This window comes from Pholcus phalangioides, unplaced genomic scaffold (assembly GCF_987345545.1).
Source record: "Pholcus phalangioides strain wild (caught in Gottingen) unplaced genomic scaffold, Ppha-v1.0 ptg000016l_1, whole genome shotgun sequence".
In the NCBI taxonomy this organism is placed as follows: domain Eukaryota; kingdom Metazoa; phylum Arthropoda; class Arachnida; order Araneae; family Pholcidae; genus Pholcus; species Pholcus phalangioides.
This window is the reverse complement of record NW_028301609.1, coordinates 13,331,530-13,358,218: the sequence shown is the minus strand read 5'-3', so window position 1 is coordinate 13,358,218 and position 26,689 is coordinate 13,331,530. Positions and strand designations below refer to the sequence as shown.

Below are 26,689 nucleotides of genomic sequence, written 5' to 3'. Positions count from 1 at the left end.
TTTGTATTCCTTGATCATGTGTGTACAATTTGAGTAAGAGGGGAAAAATTAAAGAATTGCACGGAAAAACATGATGCTGTAGTAAAAAAAAACATTTCAATCTCTGAACATGGAAAAAAAAATAAGAAAAATGTACAGAATATCTAATTTTTTGTTAAGTTAATTATAATTACATTAGAGCAATAAATAAATGCTGAATTTTATTTTGTTATCAAATTACTATGCAAAACATGTTTGCTACAATAAAAAAAAAAATTATTTTTTCTGATTTGATTATTTATTTAGTTTGCCTATACACGATATAAATCATGATCTTTATTAAATCTTGCTTTTCCCAGCATGCTAGGAACCGACCAGTGGCTCCAACATTCAAATAGTTAGTGTCTCCCAAGTTTCGTGGCATGCCGGCTAATGTAGGAAAACATGGTATATTGCTTTGCATGACAGGAAAATAGTTTTTCATTTCTCTAATATTGTGATGTGATTGGAATCAAAGTTGCAGTATGATGTTTCTATCATTTTTTCTTTCAAAAAAAAGATAAGAAATTCAGATTTACCAGATTAAATCAAGAGTTCATTATAAGCATTTCTTTATTCTGGTTAGAAATTCATTGAGCATATAGAACAGAGAAACTGGTGAAAAACACTATAAAGAATTCAAACTTACCAGTCCAAATTTAGCTATGCACTGGACTGTCATAAATTTCATTTCAGAGCTGAAAGGCATTTCTTGGATTCTGGTATAACGGTCACGTACTCTGTACAAATCTGTCTGTAATTAACAGGAAAAAATGCTGAAGATCTTACAATGGTAATAAACCTGTATGAAAACAAAAGCAGCTGACACCTTCCAAAAGTGGTTAAATTTTTTTTATTTGAAAGCTTGCTCTATGGTTATTCATGCTTTCAAAAGTTATTGATCAAGGAATTTTTCATACATAGAGGAGAACAAATAATTGCTTTACTTTTAAAACTGAATACCAATCATTAAATAACAAAAATCTCAATCGTCATCTTAACATTAAATCAAAGTGATCAAATATTTATGTATAGCCCAATTTCTTATAGCACCTTAAAATACTTCTTCAAAGAAGGACCTTACAATAAAATATCTGTGAAAATACCATGAAAATAATTTTAAAACTATGCATTACTTTTTGTGCGGCAACAATCAGAGCTCCTTCAGTAGGCTGACCCATCAGCTGTCCATTTACAATGTCAGCATTATTACAGACACAACCAACCTATTTAAAAACAGAATACAGTGACTAATAATGAACACATTCAGTTACCAATTGAAAATCTAAAGAAAATGCTATAAAAAAAAGTAATTAAATTTAAAAAAAAAGATTCAGAATCTCATTACATGATTTCACATCAAACACTTTAGAAAAAAAGGAAATTGTATAGTTATTACCTCCAACAAGTATCTAACAGAATTGAGTTGCTCCATATGATTGCCATGGTCAGTAATTACAACTTGACCAGGTTCTGTATAACCAACACCAGTGACCTAATAAGAGAAAAATTAACCAAAAAATAAAATTATTTAACTATTATTTTTGACCTGAACTTACTATTATTTTGAGATGTTTTTAGTTGCATACACTCATTGCTAGATTTGATTTCAGTCATAATGAAAAAAAACATTAATTAATGGGGAGGGGATATAACAGATAGTCAAGCTTAGTTAATTCAAAGTCACTGGAAAAAAATTTTAATTATCGAAAATTCAAATTATCCAATTAATTTATCCCAGATTAATAAAATGACAAATTGCAACTTAAATATTAACATTCCCATAGGATAATAATTTTCAATTATTAAAATTATCAGTGTTGCAAAACTATAAATTTTAATAAATAGAAATTTATTGAAATTTTCTCAAATTTTAATAATTTATAATTATAATAATTGATCTTAGATACTATGTTATTCTACTGTTCTGGAATCAGCATCACTACTACTACCTTTAACAGTACATGCAACTCACTTCCCCCCCCTCCCCGTACACATTCCTCAATTTTACCTTACCACAATTTTTAAAGAAGTGGTACATGCTGTGATGAGCGTGTACGTGTTGTGAACCTAACATGATGATTGTTTCTGTATACTGCTTGTTATGTGTAGAGTGCTGCCATAATCAGCATCACTGCAGAATTTCTTGTCCATGTTCAAAACCTAATTTACGGAAACAGTTCATGATCATTTGTTTATGAAACTGTTTCTCAATTTTGCTTATCATTCTTAAGCTATCAAGGAAATATACTTTTATTAATGTATGCAATTTGTATTTTCCATACTCAATGATAACAAAAAGATTCAAATTTTGAATGGTACATTTTGATCCATAGGTTGAACAACATAATCCATATCAAGTATATACATTCTCAATGCACTCCAGCTGAACAATGTTGAAATGGGCATTAAATGATACAAAAAAAAAAAAAAAGGGTTGAGGAAAAAACAGAATATTCAAACTTTTATTTGTCTTTAAAGATTTGTTGTTTAATGACTTGATATAGAAAAGCAAAGTTTAACTTCTTGTAGAATTTTTATAAACTAAATTTGCTCAAACAAAAATCATGGTTTTTTTACAGCAACTTCAAATTTTTCAAAAAATTTTTTTAAATCAAATTAAACATAATTTTAACATAAAATTTGATAGAAAATTCAAGGAAAGTTTGTAGTTAGTTTGAATTTTGGATAATTCAAACTTTTAAGTTCCACTGTATATGAAAGAACAAAAGGAAAAATATGAACAAAAAGTAAATTGCTTTAAAAAACAAAAATCATAATTATGAGAGATTCATTGCTATTGTTTGATAGTTTACCTCAGCATGGTAAAGTTCAGATGTGACTATGTTAGTGACTGTCATTTCATTTCTCGTAAGAGTACCAGTTTTATCACAGCAGACAACATTTACACAACCTAAAATGTTAGAAAAAAATAATCATTAATACTTATAACAAATTGAATTATTTGAAACCTACTACAAATAAAATTGTATACAGGAAAAGTAAATTTAACCAAATGTTTCACTTTCATAATACAACGAAAGCTATTTAGAAATTTTTTAGACTTGAATGGGTGTGCAAGAACTTAGTTTCAAAAACCTCAGGTAATTTAAATGTAACTGTTTTTATCTTAGGTTCTGAGATACATATTTTCTTTTTTCCTCACAAAACATTAAGCACTGTATTAAGCATATGAATTAGCCACTGAGTATTAGCATTGTTTTTCCAAACCAGGGAATGTGAATGAATCGAGTGAAGAAAACAAAGTGAAATACACAAGACATAAAAAATACCTAATGCAGACCAGAACTGTACTACTAGGTACAAGGATCGGGGGATCCATGATGTTCTTAAGTCAGCCACCTCATTGGGCAATTTGCCTGCTGTGGCGTTGTATTTGTATAAATTCTAAACAAAGATCACAAAAGAGTAAAATGTGGGACTCCTAAGCTAATTGTTATACAGCTGATCTCTGAAAGAACCACCCCACTGAAATCAGGGCTAAAGTGGCTCCAGCATAGTCGCAATCTCGATACACAGACAAAACAAAAAAACATCCTCACACCAGAGACAAGGATTGTTGATGTTTTCTAAAAAATCATTTTTTTTTTGTATTTATATCATGATTTTTTTGATTTTAGTGATTTTTTTAACAAAAAATAAAATAAAATAAATAAATAAAATAAATAAATATATATATATATATATATATTTATTTATTTATTTATTACTAACTAGTCTAATCTATATTTTCTTAGAATATACAATTGAAGAAATATTTTAATTTATGAAAATAACTATTTAAAAAATATTTGCAAACGAAAGATAAAGAATTATATACAGTGAACCCTGTCTTAAACAGAATCAAAATATAGTCTGTTCAATGATTAGTGCTTTTATTTGCACCTTTATAAAACGAAAATCTGTCAAAAATGGAATATTATTTCAGACTGTTGATACAAATGCAAATACAACACCACAACAGGCAAAATGCCCAACGAAGTGGCTGAGAAAAAGATGCCCATAAAAATATAGATGTCATATATTTCAAAAATAAAGCAACCCAATTAAAAATGTAATTAGAAACATTATAAACAATATATGCACATGATAAAATATTATACAATGCCCATAAAGAATATTTATGGTTGTCTTATTCTAAGTATGAATAGCTTCTCGATTTACCCCAACATGCTTATCGTACTTCTTTTTAAACGTGTCAATTGATGTTACGTTTCATACAGGTTTCACCGTACTTGTGAGATATGTCAGAACATTTTATTAAGAAAAAAAGTAACATTTCTTGAATAGAGTATAAGAATATCTTACTTATATCGTATTAAATAAATTTACCCTCAACAATTGTTCGTTTGCTTCATTAGAAACACTAGTTTTGTTTTGATGCTTTGCCTACTCCTAATCTGTTTCACTATTTGGAACGAACTGCACTAAATGTTGAAAAAATCCTTTCAGCACAGGCAGTTGATACTTTGGCTGTGGTTAACAGGTTCAAAAATCACATATCACTCTCCGTAATTACATCTTTACCCAAAACATTATTAAAAACTATTCGACCACTCAAAATCAGACATTGTATCAACAGCCTTAGGGTTAAAATAAAAATAAATATTTCAGCAAGAAATGGTTCCAACTTCCCCAAAAATTTTAATGTAATTGCCAGAAAACTAGAGCCACAGTGTTGTTTGATAAATTCAAGACCCTTATTTCTTTTGTGACATCAATTCCCATATTAGAAATTAAATTAACTGATGATCTTAGAATAAATGCAGCAAAGTGTGCATCTGTTAATGTGACTGGAGAAACCATGAGACACCCAGGCACTGTCCCAAGAAGCAACGTAAGCTCTTCGCCCCCCCCCCCCCCAGAGTGGGAGGATAATGTGACTGTTCATATCTATTTTTATATGCTGAAGACAAGACCTTTTTTATTGTTGGATGTTGATGATTATTTTATCTTCAATTGCAGCTTTTTCCATGCTAGTTAGGAATATCCATTCAGCTAGGGAGCAGTTGTTCCTTTGTACAAAATCAATAGTTTTGGCTATCAATTCCAGAATTGCAATCATGTCCTTGACATTTCTTTTTAAACCAATATTTACGATTTCACTGGAGATGTTACTTGAGATCTGTGGTTTTCACAAACTTTGGTAACAACTGATCAATTTTAACATAAGATTCAAGGGAATGGCAATAAGTATTCTATCATGCCTCTACAGGAAGTATCAATGCACTTCCACCTTCTGTATGATACCATGATTTTGAAAGATGATGATTGTGAAAATATTTAAATATACTGTACTTGTAACATGCTTTGTTACATAAATTTTAACCAAATCTATGGCTGGCAGGTTTAAAATGTGGGCATTGCGCCCATATGTACTTTACCACATTGTTTGATAACACACACAATTGGTTCATTATGGATATTCATTGATCCATTGATTGCCATGCAAACTGTCTGATTTTCTGTCAGCTTTACATCCTATAACTACATCAGTGTTAATCTTGAGCAACCATTTGTAAGCTAAATCAGTACGGCTATCGCATCTATGATATATATTTGATATATTACTATATATTTGAATACTATGAATAACATTTACAAATATAATAATAATTACAATAATTTAATATAAATTTAAATCACTTTTTAAAGCTGCATATATAAATAATTTTATTTGATTAACACAGGTTATCTTTTTTCATATCTGAAATAAATTGATTTAAATCAGTGATTTTTTTTTTTTAAATTCGTTGATTTAAATTGCTTATTTAAACCACTACAACCCTGCCACAGACCCAAATAATTGAAGCATTTAGATGTTATCAGTAGCATTAATTCAATGTAAGAGTCATGAGAGGTACAATACTGCTACAGTAAAAAATGGAAAAGTGTAAATGATGCACATAATGAGTGATAATGATACACATATGAGAAAATATACTTTTCCCATACCAAGAGTTTCAACAGTAGGTAATTTCTTTACTATGGCATTCCTCTTGGCCATGCGCATGACTCCAAGGGCAAGAGTGACTGTCACTACAATAGGAAGGCCTTCAGGAATAGCAGCTACTGCCAAACTGCAATATAAAATAAAGATAATATAATTTAATGTTTCAATAACTAATTCAATATCAGAGTCAATTTCAAAATACCATTCCTCATGAACAAACCAACCAACAAGTGATAAATATGTATTACCTGACACCAATATTGAACATTTCCATCAATGGCCTTCCTTGGAACCAGCCAACCAGCATGATGACACCAATGATCCCAAAGGAATACAAAGACAACTGCTTCCCTAAAGTGTCCATGCTTCTTTGTAAAGGAGTCTTCGGTGCCTGAAATTTGATCAAATGTTCATTCAACACAACAAATATTTTTTCACTTATCGGACTTCATCATTTTTTTAGTACTCAAAAAATTACTATTTTTTGAAAAAAAATTCTAAAATAAGCCTTTGACAAACTTTATGTATAGAATTAAATTTCCACTAAAAAACTCATTTTTATTAATTTACTTTACACTAAAAATAATTTCGCCTCAAGGTTTTGTATATGAAATGGAACAACTTAATTGTATGGAAAATCAACTGTAACTAACCAAAAAAAAAAAATGTAATTTTTTAACTAGATTCATTAATCTGTAATTTGAAGCTGAGAAAAAGTTTATGAAGTCGACATATGTTATAATGACCATTTCATTATAACAATGGGTAGGACGAGTCCCAAATGTTTTTATATAACAACCTACCTATATGTTTTTCTTTTGATATAACTTCCGTTTTCGACATATCAAGGATAGTCATTATAACAAGTGCCGACTGTAGTTACTGATCTTAAGACAACAAACTGAAGTTTTCCCATCAAAAATATTTCTGAGAAATTATGAGAGATATACAATTCAATATTCAAACATGATTTTAAGATGATTCTTGAAAACAAAAATAATAAATATTAAGTGGGTAGAAAAGAGTAATAAAAGCTTACTTCTTCCGCCTGCATCATCTTGAAAACTTCTCCAAACTCTGAGCTCTCTGCAGTTGATATCACAATACCCTGTCAAAACAACATTTCAGAATTAATGAAATGATGATGTACGAAAAATACAGTGTATATGAAAGAATAATTATACAAGAGAACCCATAGATGATATGAATTTCAATGCTAAATATTACTTTTCCATTTCCACATCTCACAAGAGTACCCATGAATGCAATATTCTGTCTTGTAGGTATGCCATTTGTTTTTTCAAGGGGCCTCGTGACTTTGCTGGCTGGCTCTGTTTCACCCGTAAAGCTGCTCTCATCAACTGCTAAGTCTATGGCCTATCACGGGGGGGAAAAAAGTTTAACATGTTCAATAAGTTTTAAGAAACTATTGGATAACAAATTATTCCAACTGTTAAATATCTGAATTTTATTTGCTATCACACCAAAACATGACATTTCAACCTATTTTACTCAACATTTCCAGTGGAATATTAAGAACATTTTGAGAGGGGGGAAAGTTCACCTCAAACAGACGGAGATCAGCAGGAACCCTATCCCCGATCCTGAGCAGCACAATATCCCCAGGCACCAAATTCTTCGCTAAAAATGTCGCTTTTTGGTTTTGCCGTAAACTATTTGAAGAAAAATAGGAAATGTATCACAAACTCAAAAGATAAAAATAACAAGTGCTAGTAAAGCTACATTAGCTAGCTAACTTGCAAGTTATACTACATCATAGGCAGTTTTAGTTTAAAACATAATAATCATTAATTTAATAGCCACAATCATTTTATGAACTCTGACTAACCAAATCAAAGGCTGTAAACTAAAATTTACTTTTAATTACTAAACAAATACTTAATGAGATCACATCAGAACTCTAGGTTTCTGATAAAAATAACTGATTGATAACTATATTCGAAAAAATCCTGATTGCAAACACAATGACCATATACCCCGTTTGGTTTAATGAGGCCTATAGAAACTGGATAATTCAACTCTTTCTCACATAACAAATTTCAAAATGTTAAATCGTATATTTTTCAATTGTTCTAAAACAGAATTTTTTCCTCTTTATGCTGAAATCTTTTTTTTAATTCATAAATTGTGAAGAGTCAAAATGGATCTGTCTAATACGTCTTACAAATCAAAATAACTTCTTATAATTTTTGATTTCTAAATACCTCTCACAAATGTAAAAATTCTATTCTCAGTGAAGATTTTCTGCAATTACTATTCCGATGGTAGAGTCCAGCGGTTCTCAACTGGTGCTCCTCAGAGCCCTTGGGGCTTCGTGTGTATTTCCCAGGGGCTCCGCGGCTACTCAAAATAAAAAAATAAATCAATAAATTTGATAAACAAACAAACAAAAAAAAAAGTCCTAAATGGTACCGCCATAGAAATTATACACTGAAAAGGACTCCGCGAGTCAGAAAAGGTTGAGAACCGCTGGTGTAGTCAATGAGTTTAAAAAAAATTGGTCATTTGTTTTCTTTAAAACTGTGGGCCAATAAAAATTGGCAATAGACTCAACCACAAAGGGCTTCCAATTTCTATTATTCACATTTATACATCCATGTTTATTAGTGAGGGGCTGTTCAAGTATTACGTCATCATCGATGGGGGGGGGGGGGAGAGGGGGTTTCCAATTTGCTGACTTTTGAGGACAAGGGGGGAGGGGGGTTTGGATAATGCTTTCGTCATCAACCACCCTTTATGAAAATATGAGTCAGGATTCAGAGGAGCAGAGCTGATGACGAAATTTTGCTGACAAGGGGGGGGGGGGTCAAAAATGGCTAAAAATCTGCTTACGTAATACTTGAACGGCCTCTGAACCATAAACTATATTGATAAGTGAGTGAATGTGCCCTTAGCTTGCCTGATGAGTAGGATTTAAGCGATTTATGTACCTTATCTCATCTACACTGCTCAAAACAATTAGGGGAGCACATGGTTTTAACAAAATTACGCAAAGATGTATACCGATAAGTAACATAAAATGAATCATCCATAATTTAAAGCCTAGCAGGAAACGGAAGAAGAAAACTTCATATGAAAATCAAAGTTCATGATGTCAAAAACCAGAAAAAGGAGATAAGGGCAGAAACGTCTGTTTTACTGCCATAACTGTGAAATTCAATTGCGAAGTATTTTTTTTTGAGACAAGGTGACTTGAGGATGTCTCAACAAAGTGATTTACCGGAATCCATGGCATGGCGTGTTATAGGCAGACTGGAATCCGGGCAAACACAACGTAGTGTCGCAGATGCTGTTGGAGTCGCCAGAAGTGTTGTTGCAAGGCTGTGGAATCGATTCCAAGAAACAGGAAATGTTAGATGTCGGGCAAGGTTGGCCACGCGCCACTACAGCAACTGATGACCGGTATATATGGTTAACAGCCCGTCTAAACAGAACAAAGAATGCTACGCAGCTGCAAAGACGGTTGCTCTTGGCAACAGGACGAAGGGTGTCCAGCCAAACAGTACGTAATTGGCTTCATGAGGGAGGGCTCTATGCACGTAGGCCAATGGTCTGCATTCCGTTGACCCCCACGCCACAGTGCGGCCTGAAGAAGATGGGCTGCTGAACATCGAGATTGGGAGCAACATGATTGGAGCCAAGTGCTGTTTACAGACGAGTCATGATTCAGTCTGGAGTGTGACACCCGATGTGTTCTGGTATGGAGGGACAGGGGCACTCGAAATAACCCCGCATTCGTTCGTGAAAGGTCACAATACAGACGAGCTGGTTGGATGGTATGGGGTGGAATCTGCATAGGCGGACGTACGGACCTGCATATCATTCGGAATGGCACTTTGACGGCCCGAAGGTATGCAGACGAGATACTGCAACCTCATGTCATCCCTTACGCTGGAGCTATTGGAGATTCCTTTGTTTTCCAGGATGATAATGCCAGACCGCATAGAGCTCGTCTGGTGGAGAACATGCTTGAAGATGAAACAATACAGCGTATGGAATGGCCAGCGTGCTCTCCTGACCTGAATCCAATCGAGCATGTTTGGGACATGCTCGGACGACACATTGCTGCGCGACCAAGGCTGCCTGTTACTGTCCGAGACTTGCAGATTGCACTTCTTGAGGAGTGGAACAGTATTCCCCAAAGTCTGATTGATAACCTCATCGCATCCATGGCAAACAGGTGTGCAGCAGTCTTAGCTGTTCGAGGAGACCACACGCCCTATTAAAACTCATGCATCATGTCTAAACAGTACTTTTTTTTATCATTTACATGTAACCAAATTGTTGCCCTAAATCATCTTTTCATGTTTTTTCCATATTTTCAAAGAATTAAAGCTTAATTCCAAATTTTTTTACATCTTTTTTCTGTATTGCGCATTGATACGCGTGTACTATCCATTGTATGCCAATACGTGGCTGTCTCACACGGTTTTCTTCACTTTTTTGCTTGCTCCCCTATTTGTTTTGAGCAGTGTACATCCTCAAATCCAACAGATTTAAAAATTATAACTGTGTTCTCTTTTAATATCCAAGACTGTTTTTTTCAAATTTTACATCATTACATAAAATCAAATTTTGGACCAAATTCCACAGGTTTGCTATGTTTCAAACAAACTTTTCAAAATGATGTTATAGCAAAAAAGCACATAGCAAGGGATACCTGCATTAGATAGAGCAGCGGTTCTCAACCTTTTTTGACTCGCAGAGCCCTTTTTAGTAAAATTCTATGTGTGGCGGAGCCCCGTAGGCCCATTTTTTAATTATTCATTAAAGTTACTGATTTATTTTTACTATTTAAAAATATTTATAACTATTTTTAAAATTTTACTGGTTTTTTTTTTAATTTGCTCGAGCGGCCGCGGAGCCCCTGGAGTGTGCAAAAGGAGCCCCAAGAGCTCCGCGGAGCACCGGTTGAGAACCGCTGAGATAGAGAGCTGTAAGTGACAAAACCAAACTCATTATAATAATGTAGCATGTAAGTAAATTACTTGAAATCTGAAAAGACTAAAAAAATAATTTGATAACAAAACAAAAATATTACCAAGTGCATGCTGGCGGAACTAGTTTATTAAGCTCTTCAAGCGATTTCTCTGATCTATATTCCTATATTTAAAATATAGAAAAATCATATTGCAATAAAAAATAGAAGTAAATGTGTGTTTAAAAAAATCACTAGCATATTCATGAAAGAGCAAAGTCCATGTGTTGCATAAATAATGCATCAAATTTCAATTTCACAAAATTTACAGATAATAGAAATCAGCAGCACTAAATGAGATTGTTCACCATCAAAAAGGTTAAACATTATGATTGATTGCTAAATAATAAATATTCAATTTTAATTCCTTTGAAGTATTGATGTCACATGCATAAAAAAAACTTGTTTCAATAAGTAAAAGTAAGACATTTATGTAAGAATATCTATATTTAGTTCTAGACAATAACAGAAAAATTCTTCACATAGGCTAATCTGAAATAAATGACTAAATTTATCCGTTTTTTTTTTTTTTCACAGAAATAATTAATTTCTGAGATACAGCCAAAATGGACAAACTGCTACACAGTGAAACAACTATCCTTAAAATTTGTATGTGAAGTTTTGAGACACCCTATATATATGTATATGTATGTTACTGCCCATGTACAAAGTCTAGCCTCTTCTTTCCCCGCAGTTTTGTCCAAGCCCATTTCCGTGGCAGTGGTTTTGCTGAGTAGTAGATAGAGACAGTGGGAATCTTGTTAATCCATTCATGCATGCCACTAATTGGATGGTGAGGCATTTGGCTAGCCCAAAATAACAGGCAACTTTGTAAAGACGCTAGAATTTTGACTTGGGTTATAATATATAGGGTGTTTGCACAGTGTTTAGAAAATGTGTAAAAAAATGTTTTTTATGGGTGATGGTACCCATCAAGGCGAACAATATTTACGATAGAACCTATGGTCGCGATCCTCTCAGAGCATCAGCAAAACAAACTTAGAAACACGTCCAGCAAGCACAAGTCCTCACTTCCGATGTCATTTCTGCTCTGCTGGAGGAAACAGCACTTCTCCAGAACTGCCAATCATTCACCACATACAAATTTCTAGAAATTTTTTTTCCAATTCTTCCTATTGTTTGCCCTGTATACACATATGAACCCTGAATTAAAAAAAATTGCATGAGACAGACAGTTTTACCTATTAGTTTGAAGTCATATATATATATATATATATGACCAATTCTGGCCATGTTTTTCATTAAGTACAAAAGCTCTTTTGTTTTGCATTAATTTGATTTCGCAAGCAGTATGTTTTCTCTTCTTTTTATGTAAAGATGATTAAAAAATAAATAAAATACACACAGGACCTATAAAAATGTTTCTAGACATTGTTAACCCAGGGTTCTCATGGCCTTTGATGACATATCAACCATTCCCTACTTATTCTAATAGAGAAAGGTGTATAGTAACACTGGGTATTAACTATAAATAAATTGATATTGATGTTATGCACATCTTACCTGAACAAACGCTACTGTGACAACAATGACTATAGCCTAGTTGAAAGGGGAAAAAAATATGAATATACATATATATGAATGAGAGAATTATTTATTAAAATAGAACTCTTAAAATGAGCATCAAATTGTATATTGAGAAAAGAGAAAAAAATTCTGCGTCCAATAGAAATTTTAATTGAATTTGATAGGATTTTAATGAAATAATAAAAATATGAGAATAAATGAAACAAAACATTACAGTAACCTTTAAAAGTTTTGATGTTCTACTTTCAATTATTGTAACATTTTTTCCGGATAAAATTACAAAAAAATTTAAAACAAGAACTTACTGCAGTTATGCTGAAAGCATCATCAAACTGCTGCATACATATACTAACCACAGCTGATGCAAGCAACAAAACAATTAGAGGGTTTCGAAACTGTAATTAAAGAAGGTATGTACTATAATTTGAACATTCACCAGGATTTTATTTCATTACTCATTTTATAGTGTATAAATAATACGATAATTTGCCAATAATTACAACAAAAATAGATTCAAGTCATCAAAGACAAATGTGTTCACGTTATAAAAGTTTAAATTAAAAATTTGACCAATATGAACAAAAACACTTGTACAATTGAGCTTGTTTTGACTTGTACAATTGATAGTTTTGTTATCACAAAACCGATAGCGACCAAGGATTTTAGTTTACCTTAACAAAATTTCATGTTTTTAGATGGAAAAATAAATAAAAGAAAAATCCCACTGATATATCAAATACATGTTCTGTGCATAAGCATAAATGTAAAGGAAATATTAGGAAAGAGAAGCTCAAACCAATATTTCCATAGGTATTTGAAGATGGTGGAAAAAAATATTACTAAGGGCCTAATACAAGTTTACATCTCAGTGATTTTGTGTATTTCCCAATTAAGCGGGTTTGCATTTAAGAGGTTCAACTGCACTTAGTAAGAAGAATTTTTAACAATCTAACACCATAAACATCAAAAGTTTTAGATAGGATTGACATAAATCTTTGTATAATTTTGAGCAACAATATGCATAATATGCATTTGCCTGTTGTGGCGTTGTATTTTTATTTGTATTTGTATAATAATGTGGATGTAATTAGATTTGATGAATTTGACAAACTGTTTGTTCCAGGATACTTGCCAGGTATGGATAAAAGACCTTACATTTTCTTATGTACTAAATCCTTTGATTTTTGTCACACCACTCTGTCATTATCTTCACACAAAACCTAATTAGACAGGGACCAAAACCTTATAGCCAATTCTGTGTGTGTGTGCAGCTTTTTTATTTGCATACATCTCACTGAGAGGCTGGTGTGTTAACCCCTTGGTCTGTAATAGCAATTTGCCGTTTGGTCATCTTGGCACAGTTTATGTTATACTTATATGTTAGGAAAAGACTCTGACAAGAACTGAGCATGTATCAAACTCATGACACCCCTGAACATCTTATATTCTGCAAGTTTTTTTATCAACATGATATATCTTGTCCCTTGTGCTAATACATCAAAAATTAATTCCAAATGTGTATGTCAATCAACTCTTATGGTATTTATAAAACTTCACATCTTACCTGTACACAAAGTTTATGATTTATTCTCTTGAGAAAAAAGAAACGCTTCTAGCTTAAAGTTTGAGAGTTGCTGTTCTCTAAAAACTATCTTGTTTTCCTAAAAAAAATTTTAACCACTTGATGGTTTTGCCTGAACACTGCTTGGGTAATTGTATCAGTGATCTCGATTTACTTGAAAAAAACTTGGGGGGGGGGGGGTTTACTTATATTTCCTCACTTTTTTTTATCGATTTGCACATAATTTTCACTAATCTTAAATTAAAATGCTTCTGAGAGATAATTCTAGAAGTCCAGTAAAAGATTTAGATTGCAAAACAAGTTTGCACTGGTGGTTTTTTTTATTGAATTTAAATTCTATAAGAGTTTTGATTGTTGACAGAAATGGGGAAAAAAGTGAAATAGATAAATGGTTAATAAATTTTGTTTTTGAATTTCTTATAATCTCTAACAAGAATATAACCCATTGAACATGTAAAACATTGAAAATATTATAAAATAGAATTCAAGGGAATTGCAGTCATTAAGAATTATAGATCAAGTTATGGAATACCTGTTCTAAGTATTTTTTCCACAGAGGCTCTTCTGGCGTCACCTCAAATTCATTTGGTCCAAACAAAGACAATCTGCGATTAGCTTCTTGCCATGTAAGTCCATTTTGAAGGTCAGTTTTAAGAATAGAGGCCACCTCATCGTAAGTCCTTCTACAGGCTTCCTCGGTTCGTAAACTGTGCATCTTTTCCTCATCCAGTTCTTTCTGCAAAAAAAAAAAGTGTGACTAATGGTCTTCAAATGCAGCTACACATTTTATGCATGATTATCAGGAACATCAATATCAAATCTTTCCAGTTCTTTTATGAAGAAAGAATACTCAATACTTCTTTCATTAACACAACACATGAAACATACATTGAAGAAAAGTGTATATATCTACGAAACAGTTTAAATGTCAATAGCTTACAAAAACGCAGAGAGTACTTGCTCGTTATTTTTTTCAAGAAACTGTTGACTAACCAAATTGATTGCATACCCATTCTTAACGAAATCTGTTTCAATATTAAGTACCACAATACAAGATCTGATTACTTATTTACCGTCAAATCATTCAATACTAATATTGGTAATTACTGTGCTGTAAACAGATTTTCCGAATTTTATAATGCGCTTCCTCAACATCTGGATATTTTCCATTCCTCTGTTACCGACTTTAGAAGATTTTTGCTGTGATTGCGTTGTATATATCTTTGTATAGAATTTTTGTATTTTGCGTAATTTTTGATACTTTCTATTTGTCTTTTGTGTACTTTATCATGTCGCTTTTTCTATTCTGTGCTAATTTTTATTTTTACTGAAGCTGTAATTAGGTTTAAACCTGTAGCTATGTATTTTAAATAAATAAATAAATAAAAATAAATAAGGAAAAACAAAAAAAATAAACACAAGCAGAAAACACAGAAAATGACAGACATGACGATGATACAGACATTATATGATCCCAAGGGACTAAGCCTCCTCCAGTAGGTCAATACAATTTAAATTAAATTAAATACCTTGTTCAGCAACAGCCTGGGCTATTGTAGTTACTGATTTTTAAAAAGTATTTATAGTGTACTTGGATATCAAAAGTTAAAAAAAAATTGTATGGAACACTATTTAAAAGTGTAAGCAGCATATCAAATGTATGCAAGCTGAAATATTGAAAGAATCATTTTATATGGTATTATTCATCAAAATATACAGACATATAAAGAAAATATTGGGATATAACACTTCCATGCCTTTCACCACAATTTGTATCCAGACCTTATAACATATATAACTTGATTATATTATATATAATCATTTATTAATATATATAACTTGTTAAACAGGACGGATTAATTTTATTCAATAACATTTATAGCAATCTACAAGCAAGATTTTCTACTTTGGGAAACACTTCAGAAATAGAATAGCATTAGAAATAAGCCCCAAAATAGAATATTTTGCATTGTTCTGCAATAAGCCCTTGGCTGAATGTAAATGTGTGTTCTGCGGTAAAAATTCCCAAAATAATGTGTGTTTTCTACACTTTTCTTAAATTTTTCCAGATTGTTCTGTGACATATGTCACAGATTTCAGAATATTCTGCTTTGCAGGAAATAAGTAATATTACTTACTTTGAACTGAATGATAAGAAGCATAAAAAATATATATATACATTGGAACTTCGGTTAATGAGCAAAATTTTCGTATAAATTTTGACTAAAATAATGAGCAATGATTCGCATTAGGAGTAAAAACTTTATGGTGCTCATCCCACTTGAAAGTAAAAAGAAAGGCAACCCCCCCCCTTGCAATCACTCTTTTATTTTTCTGTAGGATTGCTTAAAAAACAGGGGGGTGGGGTCAATTGTGAACGAAAAACATTCCCAGGGAAGGGGAAAAATATATGAGCAAATTAAAGCCATAAAACTTCCTCTTTCAATCACTTGCAGGTGGTTAGGCAAAAAAGACAAAAAGGATAAGTTTTAAGTATTAAGAGGTTGCAGAGAGACGAGAGGCAAGAAAGTGGTGGGTATTACACAATTATTCTCCATGGAAAAAAGGGCCCCCTAAGTAGGGCCATAAACTAAGGGGTGCTGATGAGTGAGGAAAATATATTATGTATTATGCATGTTTGACTTTGAATAGCAATGAATGAATGAACGCCAGGGGCTCTGCTAGCGGACTTATCCCTTGCCGAGATCTCTTCCAGCCCAACTTCCTGGCAGAGTCTGGAACAAAGTGAGTGCACCTTTAGCCTCAGTCCCACGAGAGTTTGCTAGGGAACCCTTGGTAAGATAATTAATGTTAATAAAAGTATAAAGATAATAAAAGTCTTTGTTGGACGTAAACCACAAAAACCACAGCCGGAATGAAGTAATCCGTACTTGTCCGGTCATTTTCAAAGGAAGACGCTTGTTCTGCTGCCTTTGTATTGAAAGACATAAAAATTATTGCTTCCCCGAGGCCCGAGACGACTGCGAATCCTGACAAAGACTTTAATTATCTCACCAAGGGTCCCCTAGCAAACTCTCGTGGGACTGAGGCCTAACAGAACTTTGAATAGCAGAGAGCTTGTCTTTTTCAGAAATGGAGGAACCCCAGGCATAGAATAATTGGGATAGGTATTGCTGCACTATAACACACATTTAGAAATTACTACAGGCATGCCTTTTTTTTCAGATCTTATCTCCTTCGTTCATCTCGTGTTTTATTAGGTATTATACATATTTGACTTTTAAGAATAGTTGAGAGCTTCAGTCTTTTTCAGAAACGGATGGATCCCACACACAGAATAATTTGGACAGCTATTGACATGCTATAACACATTTAGAAATCACAACAGGCCCCAAATCATAACACCATCTTCTTTTTTCAGATATTATCTCCTTCATTCATCTTTTGTGTTTCCACTTCCCCAACAGTATAAGGATTTCATAGTAGGCAGAGTTGCTCTTGTACAGTTACACAAACTGGAAGCTCCCTCCCCTTCACGTTTTCTTTTTCAATCTATTCTTTCTCCAGCCCTCATATCTCTTTTCCAAGTAATACTGTGCTATAGGTTAAAAAAAAATTAAATTTTAAATAATATTCCCATTGATTTTTTTTTTAATCTTTTATATTTCATTTCCAGTATTAATGTGGCACAACAGTACTTTTCCCAATTTCCCGGAAATTTTTCTCTGAATATTTGAAACAGGAAATTGCAAAAAATTCCCAAGAATGGGCGGGTGGAAATTTTCGAGCAGAAACCCTAGTATGTGATATGTACAAAACAAGTATTTTGCCATAAAAGCTAAATTAAATTGAAATAAGTGTGAAGAAAGAAAAATAAATTTCTTATCAGTCTTGATATAATGCTGGCTTTATTCATATTTATCAACATGCCGCAAACGTAATCAACATTAAAGATAAAATTCATGGTCCTAGACACAGCATAATGTCCGGTAAATTTTTGTAATTCACTGATGACTTTTTCATATTTACTTATACAACCTGGGATTATACATAATCACCGGTAAATGTGATAAATTCACAACATTTATTAAATTCACCAAAATTATGTATAATCACTGTATTTATAACATTTACTGTAACATATTTTACATGCTTGGCTATAAAATTTTAAACACCACAAAAACTGAACAAATTTTCAAAACTCAAACAATTAGAACAAAAGATGACCTTCACAACACAAGAATGACTTATCCTGGAAGTAAATACTATATCCAAAAAAGTTTCATACAGCACATACCAAAGTCCCCTAGACGTATTTGTCCTACCGCTCTTTTCTCAGAAACAGATTATCTTTTTTATCATCATTATTTATCTCCTCCCCCACCCCCCCCCCCCTTTCCCTAATGCTGATCCTTCAAATTCCATATTGTTTCTCGTAACTTCTACAATACCCGATCTATCATCTTTTCCAATGACAATATCGCTCATTGCATTTGGAGCAAAACAATGTGGGGGAGGAATATGCAACCTTTTTCAGTCTACGAGTAAGGTATATGAGTTGGTTACTCAAGAGCCATGAATCAGTGTGCTTGGCTTGTTATATAATCATTGGTGTACGCAGGGGGGGGGGGTTCTAATGCCCCCCCTTGAGCCAAGATTATAGTGTTATTTTACAGGAAAAAAAAGTAAGAAGGGAAAAAAATCTGAAAACACCCACCTTGAGAAAATTCTGCAAACGCCTATGTGTAGACTATTTCTTTTATGCACACCTTAACCAGCCAGAGGCTGTGCACCCCTTGTGTAGAGTGAAAAATACATTGAAACCTCCCAACCAAAATAATTTACAATATATTAAAGATATGTGTTGACTAAGAGGATGTTTACAACGTCATACAATAATAAATGGACAGTGTAAATCTAGGTTTGACAAATCCCAGGTACCAAAATGGTATTGACAGAACTTGACAAAACAGAAAAAATTTGGCTGGCGCCATAACAGGCAAAAATGCTTAACAAGGCTGCTGAAAAAAAGAACAAGCTTTTATATAGGCCTATATGATTAAAAATTATTAATAAAGTTTTCTTCAAAATACATAGGTCTAAAACATAAAAAATGTATGGGTATTAGAGAAAATATTACACGGCTATATGTTACAGTAATGTCATAAATCTGGTTATTTTGTATAATCGCTGATCATTTCGGTAAGTTTGATAAATTTCACTATAGTTACCATTTTTACCTGCGATTATACATAATACCAAAGCATCATTGGTGAATTAAACTCACCAATAAATGCGTCACTAGGAGATGCATTGGTGGTTGCCTCATATCTATGACACACGAGACTAACTTTCCACAATCTGATGTATTTAACTTTAGAAGTTGAGGAAAATAAGGCATAAAACTCAGAACATTTATGCATTCAAAAAATTCGCAACAGAACATTTATTTCTTGAAAACTAGCAATAGGTCATTAAAAATTAGAAACTACACCAAGAATATGAAATAAGAAGCCGTGTATCTAAGAGATCTGACGCAACCATCGGAATGTTAATAAATACAAATTTTTTTTCAAATTTACAGATGATTAAGCATAATACCCGAATGCCGTTGGTAAACATAATAAATCATACTGAACCCTTTTCTTGCCAGTAATCATGTGCAATTTTAATTTTGCATCTTTAAATATGGTAAGATAAATTGGCCCCATTGACGTGTGAAAAGATTATTTAGATAACTGTACTTATGAATCAGAGTCTGAATCAGATATAAGGAATGAATTTTGCGGAACATCCCAGAAATAACTCGTATTTGATGAATTTTGAAATTGTGCCTTTTTATATAATGAACTCCTATTTGAACTTCTACAACTTTTACAATCTTACCCCCAATACAAACTCTCATTGGAACTCCACAACGAGACCTCGATATAATGAACCCCTATTTCACAAATTTTACGACTATACCCATGATATAATGAAATCTCATTCAACAAATTTCACGATCGTACCCCGATATTACGTATCAAATTATCATGACGTACAATTTTTTTGGCATTTATAAAATTTACCAATGACACGGGTATTATGTACATAATCACCGGTGCAAATGATATTTTTTTTAGTATTTCTCAAATTTACCAACTACGCTTGGGTATCATGCATAATCGCCGGTAAAAGGGACAAATTTATCAAACTCGCCGAGACGATAGTCGATTATGCATAATAATCGATTTATCACATATTTTACATAGTATATATTTTAATGAAACAAACCTTTGAACGAACGAGCTCTCCCAGCAAAGTTGGAAGTGACGAGTTGTTTACAAATGGCACCGGATGGCGTAAACATTAGAAAAAAAACACATGTATAAGCGGTTATTTCTATCTGTAAAAGGGAACTTTTATGCTTGATCGCAAGTCTAAAATAACAGTCCAACACTCGAAGATACCGATAAATTATTTAAAAAAAGAGAAGAATAAAAATATCCGCACGCGTCTACGTTTTGTCCACGAAACATTATTAAAATTTATCAGAGCATTACTAAACAAAATGCTGTTGATGAGTGAAGAATGACGCCAAAAACGAAGAAAACCGCCGCCAACGAGTATCAAAACAACATCCCATGTGATGCAGCGGGGGCAACACCTTCTATATAGCTGGTGTCGGCAGAGGCCGCCCTTACTCACGGGGCACCAAAACTGTATTAAAGAGCTTGTGGGGCACCCAGTGCAAAAATATTATAGCAAGGGTTTCACCTCGATTTTTATTCTTCTTTTTAGGGGAGGGAAAATGACTATTTCAAAATATGTACTATATATAGGAATGCTGAGCAGGACCGTAACTAGGATTTTTGCAACCCCAGCAACTTTAAAATTCGATAATTTTGTAACGGTGTTCTCTGTTCCACCTAAAATTGCCACCCGGGGCAGTTGCCCCCCCCCCCTAGTTACGGCCCTGTGCTGAGAAATATCCGTGCACACAACTGAATATAGATTAACACAAAAATTGATGAACTGAGCGAAAAAATTACAGAAACTAATGAAAATTTTAAACTTGATGAATTAAAAATAATTGAAACAAATGATTTGAGAATTTATGAGAAGAAATAATTCCAGAAGCAATGAAAATTCAGAATTGGAAGAAATAATTCCGGAATTGATGAAACAAATACTGTAATTTCAGAATTTAAGGGGAAAAAATTTTCTAGAATTAGTGAAAATTAGGAATTTTTTTACGGAGCAAAAAATTCTCAGAATTGATGAAAGAAATAATTAAAAAAATTAATGAACAAAAACTAATTAAAGAATTGATGAACAAATTAAAGAATTTATGAAAAAAATTCTACAATAGATGAAAAAAATAATTCTAGAATTAATGAAAATTTAGAATTGATGAAAGAAATAATTAAAGAAATAATTAAAGAAATAATTTAAAAATCGATGAAAACTCAGAATTGAAGGAAATAATTCTGGAATTGATGAAAGCAACAATTTCAGAATTGAAAGCAACAATTTCAGAATTGAAAGCAACAATTTCAGAATTTGTGGAAGGGAAAAAAATCCAGAATTGATGAAGAGATTCAGAATTAATGAAAAAATACAGAATTAACGCTAGAAAAAAATTTTCAGAATTAATGCAAAAAATAGTTTCAGAATTAACGCTAGAAAAAAATTTTCAGAATTAATGCAAAAAATAGTTTCAGAATTAATGCAAAAAATAGTTTTAGAATTGCGAAAGGCTCCAATAATTTCCCGTGAATGCGGGGCCCGATGCAACCGCACCCACCCTCCCTAAGGGCGGCTCTGGTGTGATGATACAGATTCGCAATAAAAAAAAGTTTTACATTAAATGGTATAAGGCCAGTATTAAACCATAAAACTTTGATAAAAATCCTTTTATAAAACGTGAAAAATGTAACCAATAAGCACATCTGTTACATTCGAGCGAACTTAACTAATCCGCCCATTGGTTGCACTTTTCAAGTTTTATAAACGAACTTTTATCAAACTTTTATAGTGTAATACCGGCATAACAGAGATAGCGAAGATTTTTAGAGAGGCTAGCTAAGACGCCTTCATATAATACAGAGGTTTCCAATCTTTTGCTAGTCACGAGCACTGCCTGTACCCATCATGAAAAGAAGAGCACCCTTACGGCAAGTTTGACATGCGAATGCATGAAAACGGATGATTTCAATCCTTGAATGCGATTTGTGTAAAGGTGTTTAAATGGAGCTTTGATCAAGTGCTCGCGAGCTCGAAATTGGACACGAGCATCGAGCACTCTGGGTGCTTCAGAGAGCACCGTGGTGCTCGCGAGAAACGGGTTGAAGATGCCTGATATAATATAAAGGGGGTATTATGTAAAGGCGTATATATAAGGGGTTCAAGGCTCTTAGGTTAGGCCGGCATTACATTATAAAAGTTTCATAAAAGTTCTTTTAAAAAACCTTAAAAAATGCAGCCAGTAAGAGTATTGGTTGCATTTGCGCGAATACAATCGGTACATTTATCAGTTGTATTTTTCAAGTTTTATAAAAGGGCTTTTATCAAACTTTTATAGTGTAATCCCGGCCTTAGCTATACAAATTGCAATATACGTACACAAAACCGAGGGGGAGAAGAGAACTTTGGCACAATTTCTTGGCGATAGGTTATAAAAAGTTGGCAAAATGGACGGTAAAAAGATTTCATTTCCGGCTGCCGGTTTTTAGATGCCAAGAGTAAACAAAATGCAGTTTGTGATTGCGGTTATCGCCGCTGTTGTGAAATTGGGGGGGGGGGGGTGACGAGGTTCCGTCAATGGAAACAGAAAAAAGAATGAAGAGGAAAAAGAAAATTTAGATCGATTTCGCCAGGCCGAAAAAAAAAGTTTGTCTACAAAGAGCAGTGTTAGCCAATTAACGATGAAAATTGTTTCACTTCCAAATTTCGTTAAGGAATGAAAATACTTCTTCAAATTTTAGTTAATTTTTAAAACAAAAGTCAGTTATTTCTCTGTTTTTCATTTTTTTCTAAAAACCCTCTTTTTTACAAAAGCATCCCTTAAAATTTTGGAAACGGGAGTGTGTGCTCTTTAAAATTATTTTTTCGGGAAATACACTCAAACTTAACCCTTTAAGCGGCAATGACGAGATATCTCGCTTCCATAAAAGCCTTATTTTAGCATTGAAAAGCCCAGATATTTTGTTAAAAGTTGGTTTTTCGCAGTGGAAAACTTCTCCCTATACCTCTCAGCTTGCACCTGCTGAAAATCAGAAGAAATAAAAAAGATATGGCATTTTGGGATGGGGTTTCCGTGATTTCTAATTGCCACCTGAAGGGTTAAGGCCGCTACACAATACTCTGACGTAACGTGGTCCCACGTAACGTAATAGTATGTAGCGGTCTTTAATAACACAGTGAAGAGAGCTAAAACTTTTGGCGAGATTCTTACCGCGTTTTTCATTTCAATTTTTATTTCAAAAATTACTTTGAAAATTTTTTCGGAAAATAAATATAAATTTGAAGGGGGAAAAAATTGTAATGAAAACAGTTTTTTTGTCCCCAGAAGATATCGCCTACTACTATGAAAGCAAATATTTTATGGAGGGGCCCAAGGCCACGACCTCCTGACCTAGATAACCTAGAAGATATAACCTAGGAGGTCGAGACCAGGCGCGTAGCCAGAGGGGCGTGAGATCACTTCTCCAAAGAGCTAGAAATACATATTTCATAAAATATTAAATATATTCCAGAAAATATTGGTTATCCCACGTATGATACGGGACGTTTCTTCACAGGTTGGTCCTTTACTCCCACACATTATAGCCCTTGATCTGTGTATGCAGGTGTCTAGACCAGTGCTTTCCAACCTGTGCCCGCGGACCCCTGTGGGTCCATGATTACTTTGTAAGGGGCTCGCGGGATCATTTTCATTTACTATTATGGCAGTATTTAAGGTAGTAAAATCACATATGTATATGAGAGTTTCTTTTAAGCCGAACGCAACTTCGGTCTATCGCCATGGCTAATTTACTACCTAGGGGCCGTTCAAGTACTACGTAAGCAAATTTTTAGCCATTTTTGACCCCCCCCCCCTTGTCAGCAAAATTTCGTCATCAGCTATGCCCCTCTGAATCCAACTCATATTTTCATAAAGGGTGGTTGATGACGTAAGCATTATCCAACCCCCCCCCCCTTGCCATCAAAAGCCAGCAAATCGGAAACCCCCTTTCCCCCCCCAATCGATGATGATGACGTAATACTTGAACGGCCCCCTAGTAGTTGAGCTGGAAATGTGTGTACTTGCAACACCAGTATTATTATGTGTGTGATGCTGCCCTTTGATCTTGGCCGAAAAACGATTGTGTGTGATGCTGCCATCTGTGTTTGTGGCGTTAAGCAGAGCCGGAAACGGGGGGGGGGGAGATAGGACAGCTGCCCCGGACAGCAAACTTTAAAGGACCGTCCCACGAGAGTTTGCTAGGGGACGCTGGGTAAGATAATTAAAGTTAAAAATAATAAAAGTCTTTGTCAGGGTCCGCGGTCGCCTCGGGGGAAGCAATAATTTTTATGGCTTTCAATACAAAGGCAGCGGAACGAGCGTCTTCCTTTGTGAATGACCGAACAAGTACGGATTACTTCACGCCGGATGTGGTTTTTGCAGTTTATGTCCAACAAAGACTTTCATTAACTTTAATTATCTTACCTAGCGTCTCCTAGCAAACTCTCGTGGGACGGACCATTTAGAGTGGTGACAAAATCATGCCACTAAAAAATTCTAGTTACGGCCCTGGTTGTAGGGTCTGTTGCTTTCTGTGGCAAGGCTTTTAACGGGGAGATCGGTTCGCATTCTTGCCTCGAAGTTGAGAACCACAGAAAATCAACATCAGTCAAATACCACTATGCCTCCGGAGGAGTACGAAACCGTCAAACCGAAAGATACCCAGGCCACATCGCCATATAGCAATATCGGCTCATTGTCCACACGGACTGGATACCTCTGGAAATTTATTCATAAAAAAGCATACATTACAAAATATACATTACAATCATAACAATTATAAAATCATAATCTAAGTGTAAAATCATAATCTAAGTATAAAATCAATTGCGAGATCACAAATCTACGTATACAATCGGAAATCGAGCATATAATCCTATATATTCCATATTAAATCTTAATTCGAATATAAAGTCCTAAATCACATTGAAATCAATAATAAATCAGATAAAATTCATAATCGATTTCATCCTCAATTTAAATCGTTCGATTTCCAATACATTATACTGGTCTTGTGCTATCAGTCAGTCTTCTTTGTAGTTGATCAGTTTCTTTTTTTCTTTGTGAGCGGCGAGGTGGTGCAGTTTGTGCAGTTTTGCTATAGGCTGATAAGGCGTCCGTGGGATCACTTTGTCTTCATTGTCTTCTATCCATCTAATTATTTTCTTGACTTTATTTATTCTCCTTTTGTTTTTAAAAATCTCTCTGATCCAGAGTGTGGCATTTTCAGCAGCGGGCACAGCCATGTGCTTTAGATGTGCAGTTAATGTACATGTTGTCAAGTAATGGATGGGAGTGCCGATTTCACCACAAAGGCAATGATCTGTTCCTCGTTTTTTGAAGCGGTGAAGGTAATTTGGAAAAGGTCCGTGATTGGTTGTAAAAAATAAAAGTTCTCTGCTCCAATTTTTTGCGTTGTATGAAACTTTTGGTACTATTTTGTGGATACTTCTTCCAGTTTTGGCATCATTCCATCGGGTTTGCCATAGATTGAGTATTTCTTTTCTTGCCTTTTGTTTCGCTGTTGATGATGGTAATAATATTTTAATTAAATGTGCGCCATTGATTGTCGCTGCTTTGGCTATTGCGTCTGCTTCTTCGTTCCCCCACTCACCCACGTGCGCTTTGATCCAAGATATGCGAATTTGTGGGTTCTTGTGGAGGACCTGCCGAATTTCCCTAGCCATAGCATGGATGGTCATCGGGTTCTCACTATGAACGCAAGACCGCAAAGCAGCACTATGTAAGGGTTGGAGACCAGATTGAGGGTGACCTAATGTAAACTGATTTTTAAAGTCAAAAGGAAAAAAAAAGCGCGAACACAGACAAAATACGAGGGAAAAAATACGACAAATAATCTCCGATTTATAAATGCAAAAACGAGCAAGCATTGCTCGCCAACTGAAGGACGGCCCAGTCCATAAGCTAACATTGCTGCAGAATTAATGCATTGTTCAGCAAAAGCCACGAAAGTTGATCACAATTAAAATTCACGTTGATCACGAAGTCAATGTTTAAGTCGCACTCGGTATGCACCAGATAGGGGATAAATAAGATTAATACATACCCGGAAGTATCGGATCCCCCTTCTGTTTAACCAGCTAGGTCAATAAATATTTCACATGTTTAAATGGTACGTGCAAAATGTGGGAGTAATAATCCTTTGTCCGATATAATCACAGAAAGAACCAACCATAAAGACAAATAAAACATCCCGAAGGAACGCTGAACGCTAGACTTACATGCAGGCACTCAACTTCATTCTGATCACTGCGTCCGACTCGAACAGACGTGTTTTTTCCAGCTGAGGCGTTGAGATTTGATAGCAAACTCAAGTGG

General features: G+C 34.0%; 1 protein-coding gene across 3 annotated transcripts in view; it reads right to left on the bottom strand.

Annotated features, from left to right (window-relative positions):
- The window catches only part of SPoCk (secretory pathway calcium atpase), a 55,542-nt gene that overhangs the window by 18,764 nt on the left and 10,089 nt on the right, over positions 1-26,689 (bottom strand). For 2 of the 3 annotated variants that reach the window (XM_089245657.1, XM_089245659.1), the window contains 13 exons: positions 14,654-14,857; positions 12,845-12,934; positions 12,516-12,551; positions 11,055-11,116; positions 7,557-7,665; positions 7,220-7,369; positions 7,032-7,100; positions 6,241-6,383; positions 5,995-6,119; positions 2,835-2,932; positions 1,418-1,513; positions 1,155-1,244; positions 668-772 (listed from right to left, as the gene is read on the bottom strand). In XM_089245657.1, the coding sequence (XP_089101783.1) occupies positions 668-772; positions 1,155-1,244; positions 1,418-1,513; positions 2,835-2,932; positions 5,995-6,119; positions 6,241-6,383; positions 7,032-7,100; positions 7,220-7,369; positions 7,557-7,665; positions 11,055-11,116; positions 12,516-12,551; positions 12,845-12,934; positions 14,654-14,857 (1,377 nt within the window). Of the gene's footprint in view, positions 1-667; positions 773-1,154; positions 1,245-1,417; positions 1,514-2,834; positions 2,933-5,994; positions 6,120-6,240; positions 6,384-7,031; positions 7,101-7,219; positions 7,370-7,556; positions 7,666-11,054; positions 11,117-12,515; positions 12,552-12,844; positions 12,935-14,653; positions 14,858-20,358; positions 20,608-26,689 lie in introns of those variants that run through there. The other variant, XM_089245658.1, reaches the window with a different exon arrangement.